At 44.9% G+C, this 22,120-nt stretch overlaps 2 protein-coding genes across 3 annotated transcripts; both read left to right on the top strand.

Annotated features, from left to right (window-relative positions):
- The first annotated feature begins 76 nt into the window (after window positions 1–76).
- POLDIP3 (DNA polymerase delta interacting protein 3) lies at window positions 77–14,412 on the top strand. Of its 2 annotated transcripts, none has more exons than XM_063322578.1 (9): window positions 77–221; window positions 3,509–3,896; window positions 6,289–6,363; window positions 8,189–8,284; window positions 10,721–10,903; window positions 11,819–11,896; window positions 12,507–12,636; window positions 13,505–13,571; window positions 13,922–14,412. In XM_063322578.1, the coding sequence occupies exons 1-9, from the start codon at window positions 163–165 to the stop codon at window positions 14,094–14,096; spliced, it is 1,251 nt and encodes a 416-aa protein (XP_063178648.1). In that variant the 5' UTR covers window positions 77–162; the 3' UTR covers window positions 14,097–14,412. The 2 variants fall into 2 exon arrangements, with proteins under 2 accessions (XP_063178648.1, XP_063178647.1); XM_063322577.1 differs by having other exon boundaries at window positions 6,286–6,363.
- A 2,742-nt stretch (window positions 14,413–17,154) lies between these two features.
- Window positions 17,155–21,973, top strand: RRP7A (ribosomal RNA processing 7 homolog A). The gene is made up of 7 exons (XM_063322579.1): window positions 17,155–17,853; window positions 17,931–18,073; window positions 18,341–18,466; window positions 19,035–19,158; window positions 20,148–20,245; window positions 20,541–20,739; window positions 21,208–21,973. The coding sequence occupies exons 1-7, from the start codon at window positions 17,802–17,804 to the stop codon at window positions 21,291–21,293; spliced, it is 828 nt and encodes a 275-aa protein (XP_063178649.1). The 5' UTR covers window positions 17,155–17,801; the 3' UTR covers window positions 21,294–21,973.
- Window positions 21,974–22,120: the final 147 nt, after the last annotated feature.

Below are 22,120 nucleotides of genomic sequence, written 5' to 3'. Positions count from 1 at the left end.
GGGTTGTGGGACGCCCACCCCGCCCCGCCCCCGCACCGCTCACTCGGGCGGGGCCGGGGGCGGGGCCTGCCTGACTCCTGGAGGCGGGGCGAGGAGCGGAAGCGGTATGATGTCATCTCCGGGTCTCACTGGCTGCGTCTTGCTGTTGGGCCCTACGACAAGATGGCGGACATCTCTCTGGACGAGCTCATACGGAAACGCGGTGTGACGGTGAAAGGGAGGTAAGCGGCCAGGGAGGGTAGCGCCCTGGGTCCGGAGGTCTCCGGTGGTTCCTCTGTTCTCCCTTCTGGTGGTTTCGCTCCGGAGGCGGCGGGGCGCAGCCTGCCTCAGCGCGGCCCGGCCCTGTTCGCCGCTCTCGCCTTCCCATTGGCTTAGGTGTTGGTCTGTGGGGCCGCGCCTTCGATGCGGATTGGTGGTGGTGACTGTCGCTCAAGGCTGAGGCGGGCCTGGGCCGGGGCGGGGGTCTGTTCCCCCTACCTCGTCCCGTCCCCCCCCCCCCGCCCAGCCAGTGCCTGGTGTTACCCGCTGGGCTCTGGCCTAGTCAGGGCTTGCCCACACACCGTCTCTTCCCCTGCGCCTCTCGACCCTTCTTGAGTCTCCCGAGATTCTTGGCACAGCCCATCGCTTCACTGCTGTCTCCGACCTGCTTCTCCCCGACGATTAACCCACTGGGGCTCCACTAGCCGGCATCAGCAGGGCCTCGGCGCCCCCCACCCCCGAGCCCTCCCCCCCCCGCCTCGGTGACCGGGCAGCCCAGGAGCTGCTGCTGGGCTGCAGCTCTCCGTCAGGCGGTGCCCCGGGGGTGCCCGGTTCACCCGCGGCTCCCGGGAGCGGCGCGTTGATGAGCGGCGCGGTGCATTGTGGGATAGCCGTGGGAGGTGTGGTTGTGCCACGGGGAGCCGTAACTGTAGCGAAGCTGATGGGGATCCGCACAGGAGAGGCTTCATCAGCGTTGCTGCCTGGCCCTTGGAAACTGTAGTCTCTGTAGCGTAGTTAACGATACCCTGACAGACTCAAATACTTGTGTGGATGTGGTGTGTTACATATTGGCTACAAGGTTAGACTCTTTTTGTACAGCAGATGTCTCCAGTGTAGGCTGGGCCATTTACTCTAGTGCAGCTGTCGGCAGTTCTTATCTGGCTTCTCCTTTGGTAGCTTTTAATCTTTCCTTTTGCTATAGTCTCTTGATTCTGTCCATGGATTTCTCCCCATCTGTGTTGTAGCTAAGTGTATTCCCTTTGTTTGTTGTGATTGGGTGGTTTTTTTGTTTTTTTTAATTTAATGGTCATTGGGGAATCTTAAGTTTTAACTCTGAATGACTGCTCTTACCTGTCTAGAGTAATATTTCGAAAGTTATCTGCTAACATATACGTGCAAAAGATTCAAACGTGTATTTAAATCCTAGTCTAGACAAGGCCTTGGCTTTGCACTTTCATTCATGTTATTCTGCATATTTGGAACAGTCTTATGCTGCTTAGTATGCCAAGCACCTCCTTTCTCCTTTTTCAAATCCCTCCTTAACTCTCACTTCTTCCAGGAATTCTTCCTGCTTTTATTTGCTGAACAATAATCCCTCTGCAGCACTGTAAGAATTTTTGTGCCTTGCAGTTCTCTTGTTGAACTCACTTTATAAGATTTCTGAATTAGCTAACTTGACTTTGTGAAGGCTGGATAAACTGAATAAACTTAAATCATTATATCCATGCTGCTCAGTAGTCTAGAGGAAACAACGTAAAAATCTGCACCTATAAAATGTACTAATCCACAAAATATTCGAGCCAAAACATGTAGTTTTGGAAAGCAAATTACGTGTTTGAGATTCCCTTTTATTTCAGGTGCTGTGGTACAAAATGCCTAAACAGTTAATGGTGTTACAGGGTGAGCAGTTCTCTCTGGCAGAGAGTTGCTTGTTGGGATAAACACAAATCTTCAGAGACAGTATAATCTTCAGTACAGTTTCCTAATCAATTTCATTAGTTCATGTCATTAACAGTTTTAACTAATTCTGGCTTAAACGCTGATACATACATTTCTGGTTTTGCTTTGACCTTTCTTATGCTCATTAAAAAGAACCACTCACCATCCCTTGTGCAGCACCTTTCAATGTAGCTAAATTAATGCTTTTTAAAAGTGCAAGGGAAGTCTTGTTTAGTGGCTATTGCTTTATGGGTACTGTTAGTCCTCTGTATTATTCTGGATATATTTTAATAAATCATCTTAATAATACTCCTGTTTCTTCTTAGCTAGTGTGCTTTGGCGGTATGAGAGAGCAGCCATAAGATTCTTAGCTAGGTAATAAAATGGGACCCCAGTCCTAGCTCTCCAGTTGTCTGGGCGCAAGAATGAAAGAGACAGACGTGGAGCTTTAGTCTTTCATCTCTTTCTACAGATCTCTCCACTGAAAATAATGCCTGTAAATAATGTTAAGATTGTAGGGTTAGATCAGGAAATACTGATATAAAGCTGTAGGAAGAATTCAGATTGCATCATCATTTGAATGTGTGATGTTAGCCTTTTGAGTATTACAACAAATTCTAGATATCTACTTTTAGACTTATAATACTGGACAGTACATCTCAGAAAGCAGATGAACACTGTAGCACTCCGTAGCTTAATTTGAATTTTAAAAGCCAATAGAAAGAATATTTATTTTCAGTACCTTAAGTTTAAAATTTCTCTTACACTTTGTCATCTAAAAAAAACTCAAACAAACAACCCAATGGAAAAAAATAAACCCCTAAATAATACTTAAAGGAGGAACTGTATTTAAAAAATAGACAAGCTGTTTCCTTTTAGGGGAGACTTTGAAAAAGTGAATTAGATCTGTAACAAGAAGCTAGTTTCAGCATTCACTACATAATGGGCTGCTTCTTAGTAATCCTTTTTTACAAGTACAAATGTTGTCCTTTCAGTGGGCTGTTATCTTTTTGTGCTCAGTATTGTGATGTTGAAAAGTGCTTGAAAAGTGGCTTCAAACTGAGATTGGTACTGGTGCTTGTACAACCTAAAATCCAAGCCTCTATGTTCCCACAAGTCTGAACTTGCTGCCCAGAATTCTTAAAGTTGCATCTAATTCCATGTTTCCTCTGTATCAGGACATATTATTGTCTTACAAAAGATGCTTTAGGCAGACCTGGTCAGTCCTAAAGCTAGAAAGTCTGTTTCTGTGCCTCTTTGTCTTCAAAAGTTTCCCAAAGTACCTATGTTGTTAATGAATTTTGTTTAAACATGCTATGTGCTTAGCACAGCTGAAGTCAGACCCTTTACTTAAGTTTGTAAATGTGAGCTTAAGAGTGGATTTTGAAAATCTGTTCCTTAGCTGTTTATGCAGAAAGCAAAATCCAGCATAAAACAGCTTAGGAGCTCTACTGTTGTATTTGGACATCTAACCTGAGTGGATTTCTGTGCACTAATAATGAGCTTTTGTTTGCAGCAACACAAATACCTTTATTGATAGTGTATCACATCTTATAATGTCTGAAACTCTTTTTGGTTTTTTTGCCCCCAGGCTTAACACAAGGCCAGTGTTTGGAGGTGTAAGATCTCGCATTGGGGTCCAGCAAAATATTTTAAACAGATCATCACCAGCTGTCAGCTTCCAGAGGACATTTGATGCTCGACAGAAGATTGGACTCACGGATGCCCGACACAAACTGGGAGTTAAAGATGCTCGTGAAAAACTCATTCAAAAGGACGCTCGGTTCAAAATCAAAGGAAAGGTGCAGGATGCTCGAGAGATGTTAAATTCCCGTAAACAGCAAAGTGTTCCTGCTGAAAAGGTGACCAAGGTGGTGGATGCCAGAGAGAAGATCAGCTTAAAAAGAAGTGCTCCAGCTACTATCAGCCCGACTATGGGGACAGTAAATCCAGCCGTGAAAATCACCAAAACCATCCAAGTAGGTTAAACAAGCCACCCCTGAGCCCCTCAGTTATTCTACAGCAGTCCAGTAGAAATGATAATACATGAATACATTCACATGTTTACAATAGAAGCGATGGTGATATGTTTCAGTCCAGCCTATAGGGCAGGATTCAGAGTCTTTTGGGTGTCCTTCTGGCTGCTTGGGGCTTTTTGTAGAATCCCAGCTTTCACTTGAATTTTGGGCCCAATAAAGACTAAAGCAGTACTCCTGTCAGCATTAAAGTAGTTGTCTTGAATGGTTAAGTAGTCTCTTTCCCACCTAAATACAAAGAAAATGTATGCATTTTTTGTCATTCTTATACCACCTGTCTTTGCAAGTCTGATGTGGTGAATTGTCCTGTCTAGATAACTGCCTTATCCTAGTGGTGGGGTGACAGTTCAGAATATACAGCTATGTTTGTATCTAAGAAGACCTAAAATTCAATGAGCCTGTCAACAATTTCTCTATTTTCACTTGTCTGGTTTTCAGGAAAGCCCTGGCTTCCAGGGGGTTGCCTGATTACATGATTCATGCCTGCTGAGGCTCAAGGTTTATTTCAGTTGCAGTATAATCAGTTGATCACCCTAACCTGCTGATTTCTTTTGACAGTTTTCTAATTTCACTTTGCTGTTTGCACAGTGCCTTGATTCTTAGCAAACTTGTCTGAGAAACAACTACTATTGAGCTACGAGTGTGTTAGGTACAGTGGGTAGAGTCAGAAGTTTCCAAACTGTCAGGATTGTTGTTTGAGGAGTGTTTGTGTTGCTCACCTTTACGAGCATATAACTGAAGTTCCTAGCCTACCTCTTTCATTTTCATCCTCCTAAAGATCAACAGTGTGCTTACACATACCCAGAAAATCTCCTATTCTTATCAGTTTGAAAGCCTGGATGAGTCTGCTTTCTGTTCATCTGTGGGTTTTGCTTAAGAGCATCAAGCATATTTCTTCTTTAAATTAGCCTAGGAAATTTCCTATTACTCAGCAGGTTTCCTGCCAGGCTGACCTAAGAAAGAGAAAGGGCTCTTGTGGCAGTAAGAAGGGCTAATCGCAGAGCAATAGAGCAGTCTGTTCAGTAGTCTGTAATTAGTAGGGTAATTAGTACTCATGCTGTCCTAAGCCAAATCACCACCATCAGCCATTAGGAGTTGAAAGTTTTCTACCAAGTTTGTAGGAGTTAAAATAGTTTCCAGAGACTTAGTACAGTGGTAATTTGCTCTGACGTGATTTTTTTTTTTGTATGACTTGGTTTGACCTATAGTACTTTGCTTGGTAGACAACATAGTGCAAAAAAAAAATATTGTGGTATATAACAGTGATTAAGACTGTAGACAAAACAGTGCACATGAGTAATTATCTAACAATTTTTTAAAAGATACATACCAAAATTCCAAATTGCCCATTGTCCTCCTCTCTTCTCAAATGTGGGAGCAGAATCAAACTAAACTATCTTGATCTGAGATGCAGCACATCAAACTAAAGTATATCCAATGTCCTGTACTGTGGTGGTCTTTGTCATAAAGGAAGGGGGGAAAAAAGTCTTTGAAACCTATTCTGCTTGTGTTTCCATGGGACAGGTACTGTTGTATCTGAATTGATTAGCAAATTGAAACATGAGGGTGCTGTGGTGTAAGTTGCAGTCTGGAGGGAATGCAAATATGAAGATTTTTCTGCCTGTATGGAGTATTTTTGTAAGAAGACCCATTCTTCTCTGTAATGGACAGCTTCCAGCTTTTTGAAAAACCAAAAGGGTGTTTTTGAGGGAGTTGCTGCTTGATTTCAGTTGCTGATTAGCATAGCTACATTCTTCGACTGCTACTGTTGCGGTTTCCCTGTTTCACAGGGTAACAGAGTGCAGAAGGGTCAGCTACACTAACCCCTGCATAACTTCATTGCACCTTATTCCAGCTCTATTGTGAAGGGACAGTATATACTTCTTTGAAATTGAACTGAACTGTGTTGTGTCCCAGCTTGTTGAGTTTGATGGAAATGGATACCATACCTTTGGTTCCCTGTAGTATGAAAGAAGAGCAGCTTACTGACTGATTTCATACTGTCAGAAATGTAGGTCCAGTCAGTGCTGGCAGGGTTGGAGTTAAGTTCCCTTCCCACTAATCTTGGACTAAAACTCAAGTAATTTCAGTCAGTTTCTCTGCGTGGCCTTAAGTTTTAATTTCTTAGCTTAAGTGAGGTTGTCACCTATTTAACATATTACAGGAAACATAGATGTTCTCCGATAGCACATTGCGATAACATATTTCAAGAGCAGGAGAGTGAGTTTCTTTTAAGTGATCTCAGGGCATCAACTAACAGCTCCAGTCTTCTGAAGTGGGAATCTGGTGGACCGTAGCGTTTAATGCTTTTGTTCTTTCCCTCTAACTGTAGCAGAAGGCTCCGGTTCCTGGACACTCTCATCCAGCAGGAATGAGGATCAATGTGGTGAACAACCATACACACAAACAGGTGTGTGCCTGCTCGGTGCTCTTTGTTGTTACACCTCTTGAGGGGGAAGGAAGGTGTCCATAAATGTTGGCAGGTGCAAAGAAAACTTCAAGTAGGAAAGAAAAGAGGGGTGTTTGGAAGTTCTCTAACAGCTTAGATCCCTGTTCTCGTGTGGCTGAGATACTTTCATGGCAATTGAGGTTTTAATTTAGTCTAATTGATCTCGATTCCTTGTGTGTTATATGAATGCGAAGTAGGTGTTCCCAGTTTTTAGCTGTCTGTGCTAATGTTGTTTTTTTTCTAGAGACTGTGACCTTTAGCTCTGATGTCTTTCTGTAAATTTCTCAGTGACACCACATCAGATCAAGTTGTTGGTTGTTTTGATTCACCATCCTGCCAGCCTCTTCAGAGAATGGATATGATTGTACATGGTCAAATGTTCTACAGTGAGGTTGGAGAGGGTATAACCTTCCTGTGAAGTCCCAGCTGTGGGTCTCTGCTGGAAACCTGATAGTGAATGATGTTAACTGGTATTCTGATGTACTATCAAAGTTGCCAAGTCCCTTAGCAAGCAGACTTTGAGGAGAACCCTAGAATTTGTGCTTTCTCTTCTGGGATCAATTTTAAAGGCCTTTGTCACAGCTCCCAGCCATTCATCCACCTTATCACCTTGGGTGCTTTCAGAGAGGAATTGCATGTTTTTATTATTTTATTGTGTGTGTGTATACATAAAGTATTAAATGAAATACTGGAAAACTAACATTCACAATATCATGTCCTGGGTTTTTTTTGACCTTGATTATGGTAACTTTACCTGTTTGTTTATGTTACCTCTGTGTTGACCTGCTACGCTCACCTATGCCAGATGCTGTTACTTAAGGAAGTGTCTTCATTATTCTGACCTCATCACAATAAGCCTTGAGTCGATTTCACTTGTCTCAAACTCAAGTCCATTGTCCTGATGGCTAGTCTTTTTCCTGGTTCTTTTCTGCGCAATTCTCCCCTGTTCTGCTGTCCCTTCTGTCTTTTTCCTTCATAGCATTTCTGTGACTGGAACAACTTTTCTGTTTGTAAACCAGAATCTTGCTGACTATGAAAACCCACTTACTTTGCAAGCTCTCCTTACTAATTTTTCTTTGCCTTCTTACTGAGTTAATGGGAAGCTGTTCTGAGCTGTGACTTATGTTCTGGGCAGTGCCGTATGTGTATAAGCTTTTTCTTAACATTATTTACAGTCTATGAAAAAACATTTGTGTAGGAGTTCGCCTCAATATTTTAAGGCAGGGCTCTGAGTGTTAAGTTGAATTGGGAAATTAATTATTCATTCAGTAAACCTCCTAGTGCAGTGTTTTCTAGTGCCAGACGGGTATATGCTGTGCTGAGGAAAGCAGGCTATTCAGAAGGAACTTTTGGTTCAGATGTATTTGGCAGGCATCTGCTTAATTTATTTTTAAAATAATAATTAAAAAATCATATGCACAGGCTTCAGCTTTAAAGGTAGTAGAGTGCTAAAAAGTAAGACAATGAGGCTTTATTCCATTAATGTGGTTTCATCAGTCCTGATGAGGTCTAGGGATTAGAGAAACCTATATGTGGTTTCAGTACACCTGGGGAAACAGCTTTACTGTGGCATTTACAGAAAAGAAGTTTGATACTTTGTATGCGGATGTTTTGAAATGGACTTGCGTGCCTCCAGCTGCACCAGAAGCTGCACGGACCAGGAGTAAAGGCCAGTGTGGTCATGTTCACTGTCCGAAGAAGGCTGAAGACAGGGGGAAACTACTTATTTTGGAAATGTCTAGATTAGATGTACCTGATTATAAACTATTACCTTGCTTCTCTTCAGGGTCTGTATGACATGGAAGATGATGAAGAAAGTGTCTCTCCCCTTACTAGTAAACAGATGAAAATAACCACCACAAACAGCTTCCTGCACAACGCGGTAAGGGATTATCTGAACAGTCCCCACCACGCCATGCTCACATTGGGTGGACACACAGGCTGCGGCTTTACAGGGCTTGTATTCTTTTAAAGTATGTAAACAATGCTTTCTCCTGAAATGTTTGCTCTTCACCCCACCCTTCCCTTTGTGCCAATGCTTCTAGTGTTATTTTTGGGACAGTCCCTTGTAGGCTAACTGTGGTTTTGTAGGCCTTTTTTGCAGGCAGAATGTGTGCTTTCTCCCTTGCTGGAAGGTTGATGCATGTTAGTTCATGACTTTCTTCTTGGGGAAGTGCTTTGAACCTATCTCATTATTGTTTGAGCAGGCAAGCAAGGGAAGCTTTTCTGCTGCTTCTAGAAGCTGGACACCAAAGCAGGAAATGTCTTGCCATGCAAAATCTTAGCTGACAGCTTGTTGGGGAGTACTGATACTCTGGAGAAGATGGAATTTTCACACAGACAAATGTGAGGTCCTGCTTTTGGGATGGGATAACCCCCTGCATCTTAAGCAAAGAGCTGACTGTCTAGAAGGTGGTTTTATAGGAAAGAGCCTGGATGCTCTGCTGGGTGATGTGCTAAGAATGAGTTAACAGTGCATCCTTGCAGCAGTGAAGGCCAACTGTAGATTGTATATTAGTAAGATCATAGCTAGCAAATAAAGGAAGATAATTATTGCCATCTGTTTGGCATTTTGAGAATGCACCTGTAGTACCGTGCTTATTTTTGGGCACTGTGATACCAGACAGACACTGACAGACTAGAACTAGTACAATATGGTGCTCAGGGGGCTGAGGAGAGTGTGAGAGCAGCGTCTCTTATAGCTGAGAAGAGAAGGCTGTAGTGAGATCTGCCCATGCACTTTCACTGCCTAATACATGGTCATGGAAAAGGCAAAACCCAGGTCCTTTTTAGGATTGAAAAGGGAGAAGATGAACCAACAAAAAAAGCAGTGAAAGAAACTCCAGTTGCGTATGGGGGGAGAGTTGTGCAGTTCTTAGGGTATTGGTCAGCCTCTGGCACAGGGACCCAGAGAGGTTGTGAAATCGCCATTCTTGGAGGTATTCAGAGTTAAACTGGATGAGGTCTTGAGACAGCCTCCTGTGTCTTTGAAGTTAGCCCTGTTTCAGACATTGTTACCAAAGCATATTCTCAAAATGGTTAATCGTGACTAATGTTGAGAGAGCATGTGTACATACTCATGGATAAGGAGGATTCTGTCCTCGAGTCTGTCAGGGATATTAGTGAAAGAACTTCTAATCAAGGAAAACAGGTAGTATTAATGTTCTTGAGGAGGAACATATGGACCTTGTGAGCGCTACCAATCAACATGTTTTGGAGAGTTTAGCCAACTTGTCAAGATAGTGAGGATTTAGAGTGTCCTAGGCTGAATTACCTTGATTACAATATTAAAAATCATGCCCATAGGTCAAGAAGACCCTAGCCCAGGTGAAGACTGTTCCCCTGAGCATGTGTATTAGCTATAACTCGATTGTGCAACCACATGTAAATTACTAACCAATCAAATACAGGTAGGAGGTACTAATATGATAATGATGTTGTAAAATGTCTATATAAACTGTGTGGAAAGTCCCGTTTGGTGTACTTGATCTGTGGGAAACCACTGAGCACCCAGCCTTGCACAACTCTGAAATAAATAATCAATGTCTCATCCTGGCGTGTAAGATTATCTGTTGCACACCAGGTAACAAATACGATTTTTTGGACAACAAAACAGGAGGGCTGGACATGGGTTTGTCCTCCATTATTCTGTGGTTCTAAGAAAGCAAAGTAATGTGGTTTTACCGTCACACAGGCAGTTTAGTGCAATGGTTATCCCATGTTTTTTTCTCATGTGGGTATTCAAAATAGAGCTCCTCACCATTTATGATCCTTAAAATCAGCCGTCGGGGGGTTTTTTGCAGGAGTAAATGTGTTATCTCCAGGGTTCACAGCAGCTGCCAAGCACCATTTTTTTTCTGGCTTTAAACTCCCTAGGTAGTTCCAACTAGGAAGGTTATGCTCCCTGTCTTTGCGTGCCCCAGCTTGGTGTTTCTGAAGAAGTATTGCTGTTTGTGCTAGGGCAGCTCAATCTTAATGAGCAATCTTGTGTACACTTCACAAAGTACTTGAAAATCTTTGGATAAAAGGAGCTTTTCAAATTCAAATCGCACTGGTAACATTCATTTAAGAAGAATATGAAACTAAAAAGTGCTCATTAGTGAGAGAAGTGGTGTTTTGGGATAAAGGTGTCCAGAAACTTTAGTTGATTTTTGTCTCAAAGCTAAAAATTTCCAGCACGGTAGTGGTTTTGACACCGGGAGGGGCGTGCAGTTCTTAGTGCGTGCTGGTGATGCTCTCCTGCTGTTGGTGCTTGAAGAGGAGGGATGACTTTCGTAGCCTGCAGCTCTCAGAGATATTTTATTCCTTCTTTCTGTAGACGGGGCTGAGTGCCAATAAATTCTCTCTGGCCAAGACTGTTCCCCTGACTAAAGTGGTCCAGAATGATACGTACACAGCTCCACCTGCACCTCCCTCTCCTATGCGGACGAAGGCCTTGACAAACATGTCCCGGACCTTAGTGACAAAGGAGGAGCCTCCAAAAGAACCAGCACCTGTTGAGGTGAGCTCAGGGAAGTGGGAGATGCTCTTTATAGAAGTCTCTGAAACTTGCTGTTCATCAGTTATGCAAGCAGCTCCTTTCTGCCTGCCTTCCACCATTATTTCTGGGATTCCATCAAGCTTATTCAGATAACTGCAACCCATGTCCCAAGAATTTGAAACTTGTCTAAACATCCTTTTCTTCAGCTTTTGAGAGACTGAATTCTCAGTGCATCTTGCTTTTCTCAGCTTTTTTTATTTAGCATGGGAGCACATTGTCCTGGAGAAATACATATTACAGGGAGGTGGCAGTTGTTTGGATACTCTTTGGAGGCTTCTATGTCTCTAGGAATAGTGTTTTAATACTACTAGTTACGTTGTCTTCTGTCCGCTCCTATTGGCAAGGAGAAAAACAGGATTCTTCCAGCTTCTTGCTGTCCACACACAACCTCCCAGGCGATTCATAGACAACGTGCCTGGATTTGCTTTGCCAAACTTCCTGATGTTTGGTGCAGGTAACCCACCAGGTGTTCTCAGGCATGTTGAGTTCAGCATGCTCTTGAGGGGATGGAGCTATGTTTTGGGGTTTGCTGGCTGCTATAGAGGTCAGCAGAGATGCGCTTAAAAGTGTGCGCATGACCAGAGAGTACTGTGTATATATGCAGAGTAAGTTAGTATTATAGGTGGGAATGAAAGAGAAAAGTTACTTCAGAGAGAAATTAGCGTGGAAAAGGGTCTCCTTTTCACTACCAGATGAGCTGGGCATTTGTAAGCATTGATAGTTCCCTTTACTAGCTGTAGCTCTCGCCTGTGTGTGTGTACAGACTTTCCCAGACATCCCTTTAAGTGGCTTTTTTTTTAATGCTTTCTCTGCTGTGCTGTCTTGCTTGCTGCAGTTCTGACCTTTTTTATGTGATGCGTTTGTTTGTGTTGGCAGCTGGCGTTCAGTCCTTTGGAAGGCACAAAGATGACCGTAAACAATCTGCATCCTCGAGTCACAGAGGAAGACATTGTTGTGAGTGTTGTTTACTGCCGAACTGTGGATGAGTGACGCTTCCTTCCCTTAACCTACCTCTTTTGATAAATCGCTTGATCTATGGTGAATGCAATGAAGAGGAGTATGATGTGGGTTTTTCTTTGCAAAAGCTTTGAAAGTTCCTGGGTTTTTTGTTTGGTTTTGTTTTGGGTTTTTTTTTTTTTTCAGTTTTTAAAAAAAGTGTGTGCTTAAGAAGTTAGGACAAAACACCATTTCTAGGGTGTACTGAGATACCTGGCATCGCTTAGAAGAGTTCATGCCAAATCGTGCTTGGTGTTGTCCTTGAAACCAAATTATCTAGGTGCTTCCATTCTCAGCAGGCTGAGAATGAGCCTGGTCTTCATGTGTGACAAACAGTATAGAGTACTGGCCTTGAACTTTTCTGCTTGTGTGGGTAGCAGTATGGAGCTTTGTGCAACCTGTATTACTAATGCCAAGTACTCATACCATAGCAAACACAAAATAAGACAAGTGGCAAGATTCTGACATGTATTTACTAAGTAGGATGGGTGGTTCATCTCACTCAGTGTCTTTGAGTGAAGTGGTACTTTTGATGTGACCATGATCGTGACTAACTCTCTGCCCTCAGGAGTTATTCTGTGTGTGTGGCGCTCTGAAGCGAGCCCGGCTGGTGCACCCTGGAGTGGCTGAGGTAGTATTCGTCAAGAAAGAAGACGCTATCACAGCATATAAGAAATACAACAACAGGTGCTTAGATGGTAAGTTTGAGGCTGCAGTTGCATTTAGGATGGATAAATCAACAAAGACTTTTCTGCCCCAGCAGAGAGTTTAAAAGCCTCTCAGATGCTCATGTGCTACCAAGAGAGAAGATACCAGAAAATCAGTTCAAGAGCTAGACAATGTAATACGCTCCTATGTAACTAGCTGAATATATGCACAGTTTATTTAAGGGGAAAAAAAAAAATTCTTAAAAAAAGAATGCTGAAAGCTAGAGGCAGGGTCCTGGTGATTCCTCTGGTCTAACTTCCAGATTAAATTTCTTTTGTTTCTAATCCAGTGCCGAGAGCTAGATCGTCTTTAGGAAGACTTTACCTGCTTCCAGAATAGCTGTTTGCAAAGTACAAGTAAAACTAGTATTTGCAAAACTCTTAAGGTGTAGTCAGAGGCACTTTGAATCAGACTGTAAAACAGTATCAGCTTCTCCATTAACCGTGAACAATGCAATTGTTAATCTGGATCCATCTGCAATGTTGTCATATCTTGAAAATAGCTTTTAATTTTTAGCTGGAAATAGATGCCTTTTCTTTCTCTAGATGAGTGACATGTAACGAATGTCAGATGAGGAGCAGACAGCTGAGAATGGGAGATTCTTTTGTGTCTCTGCTAGGAGTTTTGTACCTATATGTAATTTCTTAATTAGTGTGAGTCTTCATATGGTACTGAGTGTTTCAGTGGCTTTTCCATTGCTGTGATTTTGCAACAAAAGATGTATCAGCTGTTCTTTGTCATGTTTCCCAGCATGTGGAACTCCATTGCTTGCACTGATGTGTGATTTTTATTTTTTTTTTCTGAGGTTTTGCCTTACCACGATTCTGTTGTAAGAACTTCTTTATTGTGTTTGTTTAGGTCAACCAATGAAATGCAATCTTCATATGAATGGGAATGTCATCACCTCAGACCAGCCTATATTGCTGTAAGTGTCCTTTGAGGGGGGAAGAACCAAACACGTTTGCATGTTCTGAGGAGAACCTGAGGGGAGGAAAACTGTTGGCAAATTGTTGTTCCATGAATATTCTCTTCTTCCTCTCTGTGGTGCTCTCTGAGCTGAGTACAACGTAGCTTGACTCCATAATGTTCCCAGCCCTGAGGCTCAAAACAAATCTGAGATGAGAAAGTTTTCTTGTGAGGAAAGCATATTTAAAACCTCTGTCTCTGATATTGGGAAGGGGGCAACACAGAGAACAGTAAATGCAGGCGTAGTGTTAAATATTATTTCCTAATGAGAGGTTAAGTACTGTTTTGTTTTGTTTTTTAATCCTCCAGCCGATTGAGTGATACCCCTTCAGTGAAGAAAGAAGGGGAACCACGTCGGTCAAGTGCAAGCACCTCCTCAAATCCCCCAGCTGAGGTGGACCCTGACACTATCTTGAAGGCACTCTTCAAATCCTCAGGGGTCTCTGCCTCTGTGCAGCCCACAGAATTCAAAATTAAACTCTGAGAAGGGAGAGCGAGCAGTGGACTGGAAAACTCATTTAAGTTGGGGAATGAGAAAAAGTGCAGGAGTGCAGATGTTATTTGCATTTGCCTGCCTTGAAATTTTTTGTTTTCTATGATCGCTACCTTACTGTACAATAGTGTTTCCTCTTGTGTGTGTACTTTCTGTTTTCATAGTTGGAGTTTTCTTCCATGATTTTTTTTTCCAAAAGAATAACCTCCCCCTTCTGCCAGTAATGTATTACCAAGCATATTACCATGTAACTCCCTCCTTTATTCCAAAGCCCCTAGTGGCCATTAAAAGTGCACATAGACTTTGAGGGAAGGAGTGGTGATCTCCTCCTCGTTTCTTCTGACTGACCTGTAACTAAAAGGTGCATCCCCTTGATTATCTGCAGGCAAGAACACCACATTGTTTCTGAAATTGCTGCGCTGGGTACAAAGTCAGGTGTGGCTCCATACAGGAAGCACCATCTTGCATCTTTGACTTGGTATGCATTTGGTGGCACACTACTTCATTCTGGCAGTTGGATGTTTTTCTGCTCAGCAGCTGTGACATTGAGAAGACGTGTGGAAAAACTGAGCTTCCCACTGTGTATACCAGCCAACGGGGGGGCATCAGGCAGGAAGACCATGTGCACGAGTGCACCATCCATTGTGCTATGGGAGGGATGCTTCAGCTCTGGTAATGCAGAGAGGTGTGGGGGGGAAAGGCTCTGGCATTTGTACAATAGATGTATTAACTCTGTAGGGTCAGGCACAGTTGCTCTCATCTTTCTGGACTGAAAAATAAGAGCCAGTCTTGTGTTCAGAGCTAGAGGAAATCCAAACGTTTCACTCCCATTAAACTGTATTGCATCCTCCTGCTGATGCAGGGACATTAATTTTGTTTCTTACCTTCTAACTTACCCAGTCTCCTATAAAAAGGAAGAAGCTGGGACCTTTTTTACTTACGACGGGGACATCACTTCTTTGAGAGATGTCATTTGGGCAATGTTTGCCGCTGTGCGGACATGCTGCTCGCATGCATGGTTTTGGAGGATGATTACTGCACTTCATGGCTTCAAAGAGAGGTTTTGAAGAGGAGGGCAGTTACTACACTGTAAGGAACACATAGGAGAGGAGTGTTAAGTCCCACGCAGAGTAGCAAGGATGTACCTTGGGCTAGTGAGCGTCTGTGACGAGCCACAGGCCACTAGGTGGCGCTTCCAACACCTCCTGTGTTAGTGCAGCGTTACTGCCATGGATATTAAGTCCCAGTAGCTCCATTCATTGTATTTGTTCAAATTGTAGTATAAGAGAGGAAAGCTAAGAGCCACTTCCAGAATCTGGTTGGTGTTTGAACTTGATCCTTCTAGCTCGGAGACTGATCTAATCTGTTCTGTTCGGCTCCGCTGAACTTTCATGAATCCTCTTGTAACGGTTGTCTGGATTCCATTTCTTGGTCAACCCTATGTTTCTTTTGCTTTCTTGTTCTGTATTAACTCTTTATCTAACTTGTGCAAAGCATTCCTCTAGCTCACCGTATCCCTTTTAGCCGTGGAATAGCAGGACTTGGCAGGACTTGTTTTTCTGGAGTACTCCGGTTTGGAAGCCGATGACACCATTTTTGGTAGGGTGCTTCATATGAACAGCAGATGTTTATAGGGGAGAAGAACCCAAAACAGCTATTGTTCTCCTTTTTTAGATTGCCCATCAAACACCTGTGTTTTACTAAAAAAAAAATAATGGGGGGGGGAGGAAACATTAGGGGTTGGAGAAGATAATGTATTATCTGTTTCTGAATAAACGTTTGTTATACAGAGAGTGGATTCTAAGCCTTTTTAGATGCTGTGAAGCAACTAAAGATAGGTGGAGTTGTTCCAATGTTGAATCAAGCGTGCTTTTAGAAGAACATCGAAACCTCAAAACTGATAATGTGATGAAGAGCAAGAGGAATATATGGATGAGAGAAAACTCGTAAGTTTTTTTTAATATGAATCATCGAAATTAGTAGCTGATTCTTCATACTAAGTGGGAGTAGTTTGTGTCCCCACCAAGTTCCAATTATGTTGTCAAGGAAAAGAAAGAAGGGCCTTTGTTATTGACAGCCTAGTGATTTTTAAAGTAATTTTATAAGTAATTTTATTTTTTTCAAAAAAATACTGCTGTGAAATCAGGGTACCTGTTCTAGGTAAAGGAGGGTACTTTCATTATCAGCTAGATAGAAAACTGTGGAAATGTGAAGACGTGTATTGTGAGTGCATATCTTTTCTCTTCCGAAAGAATGGGGAGATTCAAGCTTTTTTTTTTCTTTTTTATTAATAGTCGTGTTCATTCCAAAAGCCATGTAGCAAGAGGCGCTTTGTAACTTGCTGTTAAATTTTGCATTGTGTTTAGGTTATCTGTGAGAAATTATGATGACACTAACATACTTCCTTGGAAGAACTACTGCTTTGGTCTCCAGCTCTATGATTATGGCAGTTTGGGGTTGTTTGTTGTGTTGGTTTTTTGTTTGTTTTTTTTTTTAAATTGGTGAAGTCGATGGTTGTCTAAACACTACTCCATGATTTGTCTTACAGCAGTGTCTTGGTGTGCGTTGCTCTTTGTGTTCTCAGGCAGCTCTCTGAGGTTATCTTAGTCGTCTTATACTTCATAGCATGGCTGCTTTCATTGGGCACTGGAAGCAGAGTCACCAGTTCTTCCCAGTCCTTTCCTCTCTAGTTTCTCCTGGCTGCCCTGGTGGTGTCACGCTCATCTCGTGTGCATTCCACTGAGCTCCCCTGCCACCTTCTGACCTCATGTCTCTTCACATCCGCCCTCATGCAGCGTGGTTATATATTTTTCTTCAGATTTGGGTTTGTTGTGGGGAGTTTTTTTGGTGGGTTTTTTTTTTTTTTTTCTGGACTTTAGGAGATTTTTCAACCCACATGTGAAACACCAATTGCTTGCACTAAGTCAATATCGCTGGCCAGGACAGGTGGTAGGTAATTTGTAATAGTGTTTCCTCTTTTTTTTTTCCTTTTTTTTTTTAAAAAACATGCATTTCTAATAGTTCCTCTCTTTATTTTCCTTTTCAAAAAGATGCTGACTTCTCAGGTGAACAATTCGCAAGTTTTGTCTGGTATATTTTCTGGCTTTTGCATGTACCATTTCTTCTGATAATGTGGATTAACTTGGGTATTTGTTTAGGGAGGCAATTTTCCATGTTGTTTCTTACTTTCTCAGGTCTTTTTTGCACCTTGTCCGTACATCTTGCTTCAAAAATCTTTATTTTTGGGGTGGTCCTGTCTTCCATTCAGTCATAAATACTTCTGTAGAGGTCATCTCTTCTTTTTTTTTTTTTTTTCTTTTCCTGATTAACAAGAGTACTTAAAAACAGCTGTCCTTAGAGTTGACATTGAATGCTTTTATCTGTTTTAAAAGAAGAAATCAATCTTGAATTTGCCTCTCTAGGATTAAGCACGCTGCCTGTGTTTTACGCTGTTCGGGCCTTCATTTTTTCAGAACTGTTAAACGGCATGACGGGGCGCAATAAGATTGCATACAGAGTGTGCTCTGCATGGGGAAATTATTTTGTTAGACTTAACCATGGGGCGGCAGCGGTTCCCTCAGCGCCGGCTGCGCCTTGGAGGCGCTGCCGGCGCTGAGGGAACTGCCGCCGCCATTAGCGGCCGGGAACTACAACTCCCGTCGGCCCCCGCGCCCCGCCGCTTCCCGCCGAGCTAAGATGGCGGCCGCCAAGGAGCGTGTGGTTGGAGCGGCGCCGGCGGGTTACACGGGTGAGGAGGGGACGCGGGGCAACGGGGAGGGACCGGGGCGGCAGCGGCGTCTTTAACCGGGTGCGTCCTCCCCTCAGCTCTGGCGGTGAAGTTCGGGGAGAGGCAGCGCTCGCCGCACTATCTTTTGGTGAAGGAGCACCAGGTGCGGGAAGGGGCCGGCACCACGCACCCGCCTCGCCGCACCCTCTTCGTCCTCAACGTTCCCCCGTACTGCAGCCCGGTGAGTGGGGCTGGGGCGGCCCGCGGGGCCGGGGGGGCGGGTCACGGGTCTCAGCGGCGCGGGTGGGAGCGGCTGGAGGCCGAGGGCATCGCCCTCAGGAGCGTGGGGCCGCGGGCGAAGGAGCCTCCGGGTAGCTGTGGGCGGAGGGCGCTGGGGTGGCGCCGGAGAATCCCCCGGTAGCCTCGGTGGTGTGTGCGTGAGAGGGTGGGGAGAGGAATTACTCCTGCTTCACTCTACCGTTTGTTCTCTGTCATTTTCCACGCCAAGGACTCTCTGTCTAGGCTGTTCTCCCGCTGCGGGCAGGTCCAGTCTGTGGACGTCTGTGAGAAGCCAGGGCCGAGAGAGAAAAAAGAAAAACTCACATCCAAATTCTTCAACCGCAAAACTGTAACGGTAAAGAGCTTGGGGAGAGGGGGAGTTACTGATGCTTTAGTGGTCAGAAAAGTTTGCAAGTACTGAATGGTAATATTTGGAACATGGCACTTAAGGACACAGTTCAGTGGTGGACTTGGTAGTGTTAGGCTTACAGTTGGACTTGATCTTAGAAGTCTTTTCTGACCTAAATGGAAACCTCTTTACAATGAGGGTGGTGAGATGCTGGAACAGGCTGCCCAGAGGGGAGATGATGTGGAGGCCCCATCCCTGGAGAAATTCAAGGCCAGGCTTGATGAGGCTCTGAACAACCTGATCTAGTTGAAGATGTCCCTGCTGACTGCAGGGGGGCTGGACTAGATGACTTTTAAAGGTCCCTTCCAACCCAACACATTCTATGATTCTCTATGGGAAAACCATATAGGGGGGTTGGGCAATGTGATTACATATTTAACTTTATGGTTTTTTCGGGTGTTTTTGCTATCCCACTGCAATTTGGTTTATTTCAGTTTTATTTGTACTGCAGCTCCTTGCTGTGTCACCAATTTCCCTGGTGTAGCTGCCTGACCTGGGTATCTTTTTCTTTTAGGGATTTCAAGTAGCATACGTCGTGTTCAGGAAACCATCTGGTGTCCAGGCAGCCAAGGCCCTGTCACAGGAAGGTCCCTTGCTGATATCGACAGAGAGTCACCCTGTGAAAACTGGCATTAGCAGTAAGTCAGCCCTAGCTATCTTATAGGTAGTGCTGGGTGAAAAAACTATACCCCTTCCTCGCTGAATCCTACCCTGTGTGTCCCAGGATAATTCCCAGCACTTTGTACTGAGCCAGGAGATGTCTACTGTTTCATTGTCCTCGTTTTATTATTCATAAGGGAGCAATCTTATTGTACTGGACATTGTAGACTCTGGTCCAGTGACCCTATGGGAGAACAGGATCACTTGGTACAATGGAAGGGCATTTTTTCCCAACATCTCTTCAGTATCACATAGATTCAGAGAAACTGGCTGCATCTTGCCCTCAAAATGGAATCACAGAATGGGAGGGGTTGGAAGGGACCTTCAGAGATCATCCTCTGCCAAAGCAGGTTCCCCTAGAGCAGGTTGGACAGGAATGCATCCAGGCGGGTTTTGAATATCTCCAGAGAAGGAGATTCCACAACCTCTCTGGGCACCCTCTTCCAGTGCCTTATCACCCTCAAAGTAAAGAAGTTTTTTATCATGTTGAGATGGAATTTCCAGTTTGTGCCCGTTTCCCTTTGTCTTTTCGCCAGGCACCACTGAAAAGAGTCTGGCCCCTTCCTCTTGACACCTGCCCTTTAGATATTTATAAGCAGTGATGAATCTACACCTATTGATGAAGTCAGACTCAATAACAGGCACCAGGTGTCTGTTTAGATGATGGTACTTTGGATGTGGCCCCTTGGTGGGAATGCAGTCCTGAATGTTGCACCTCATGGGCTTAAGACTAGCCCACTCCTGCTTGGGAAAGTTGCAAGCTCCTCCCATTACTTAGTTTCCCATAGCTTTCTGGCTGTGGCCTGGGACACAAGTTGGTTGAGCTGTGGCAGTGGGGAGGATGAACAGAAATGGTAACAAGAGCGTGTCGTCCCCACAGCGGTTCTCTCTAGAACTGCCCAAGGGCATCACACTAGGGCTTGCTTCTAACAGAGGCTGCTGCTGACTTCTGCCCTCTCTGTCTCAGAGTGGATCGCCAACTACGCGGCCTCAGTTGTGAATCGGGAGGAGCTGAAGGCTGAGGTGGACACCTACATGCAAGACTATGACAAAAAGATAGCAGAGGTGAGGCCAGGCTGGGGAGGGAACCTAGCTAAGGAGTTTATTTGGGGAGGGGAAAGGAAAAGAGAGGATCTCTTGGTGCCCAGGCCTCGGTGGAAAGGGCAGAGGGAAACACAGTGGCAGTCAGGTGACTGAGAGTTGAATGCCTGCACCCTTTGTCCCACGTCTTCCTTCAAATCTTGTGCAGAAGCCAGAGCTGTCACTTTGCATGTGTGTTAGGGGGGCCGTGGGGGAGCCGTGCATTGGGTGAGCTGGCAGCTCATCTGCACTGAGGTGCCTCACCCTCCGGTCTTTACAGGAAGAAGCTAAAGCGGCCAAGGAGGAGGGCGTTCCAGACGAGGAGGGCTGGGTGAAGGTAACACGGAAGGGTCGGAAGCCCGGCCTGCCCCGGACGGAGGCTGCCAACCTGCGAGTGCTGGAGAAAGAGAAGCAGAAACGGGCCCGCAAAGAGCTGCTCAACTTCTATGCCTGGCAGCATCGCGAGACCAAGAGAGAGCGTGAGTGTCCCAGTCTCCTCCTACCCCTGCCGCTGTCTCTTGTCTCTCACACTGTGGCCCAAAGAACATCCTTTTTCCTTCGGTGGAGGCTAGGTCCAGCTGCAGGTGAACAGTTGGGTGGGTGGTTGTGCGAATGGCCTCGCCAGCTCTTGGGGGCTCCTTGCCTGTCCTAGCAAGGGCTGCTGGAATATTTCAAAGAGTGCACAGGTCGTGGCTTTCCAATAGATAGTTCTTCAGTCTGCACAAAGGCAGCAGTTGCAAGGGAAAACTAGCCTGTTCCCTCCCCAAGAGGGAGCTGCAGCACTGCTGGAGCTGAGTGCCAGAGCCCAGGCGCAAAAGGACCCGCTCTGGGATGCGTGCGTTTGTCAGTGTCGGGATTGAACCCCTCCTGGTGTGTGGAAGTGAAGCCCCTCAGGATAGGGAGATCTGCTGCTCTCCTGTGACCTGTCCTCCTTCTCTCTATTCCAGACATTGCCCAGTTGAGGAAGAAATTTGAGGAGGACAAGCAGAGAATCGCGCTGATGCGAGCCCAGCGCAAGTTTCGGCCGTACTAAGCCATGCCGAGCTATTTCCTTGGATTCCTGCGCTGGAGAGGGCGGGAGAGGTGCCTATGGACTCCACGTGCCAAAGGATTTCAAGGAATTGAGGCAGCTTCAGGTTGTCCCTGCCCTTGGACCTGAAGTGGAAGATCCCAGCAACTGCCATTGGAGGGGGAGTTTCCTTCCCTGCAGGGGTATCCTCCTGCTCTCCCAGCCATTGTCCAGCCCTGTGGCACCACTTCCCAGGGCGCTTGGGTCAAGGGGCTGAGCCACTTCCTGTGACAACCTCTATCTCCCTGCCACCTGAGGTCCTTCTAAAGCTGCGTGAGAGCTCAGACTGACCTAGCACAGCCTCTGCAGGGGCAGGGAATGGCTGAGGAACTGTAAATAAACTGCCACTGTGTTCTCACAACGTGGGAATCCCTCTCTTTCTTCCCCTGTGGTCTGCTGTGGGGGACAGCTTCTTGTGTGCTGGGTTGGTGATTAAAGTCATGGCTTGTATGCCTGTGCTCCTTAGCACATATTATCTGGGGGTGAGTAAGAGGAGGAGGGAAGTTACCTTGGGAAATGCCCAACTGGGAAGTTCCCAGACCTGTTGTCATGAGCAAAGATCAATGGTGTGATACAGAGCCCTACCTCTTCCCTCGGCGTTTTCCTCTGAGCCAGGTGTTGAGGTGCACAGTTTTCCAGCCAGGTGTTGAGGTGCCCAGTTTTCCAGCTGTGCATGGACTTCTACAGCCAGAGATGTAGGAACTTCGGCTGTTCCGCACCGTCACTAGAACAAGGTGAGACGGCCGCCTGGCTTTGCAGGGAGAAACCAGACTCTAGCCAAGGCCCATTCC

The sequence above is a fragment of the Chroicocephalus ridibundus genome, chromosome 1 (genome assembly GCF_963924245.1).
Source record: "Chroicocephalus ridibundus chromosome 1, bChrRid1.1, whole genome shotgun sequence".
Classification (NCBI taxonomy): domain Eukaryota; kingdom Metazoa; phylum Chordata; class Aves; order Charadriiformes; family Laridae; genus Chroicocephalus; species Chroicocephalus ridibundus.
Note: the sequence above shows the minus strand (reverse complement) of the source record. Positions and strands in the feature narration are given on the sequence as shown.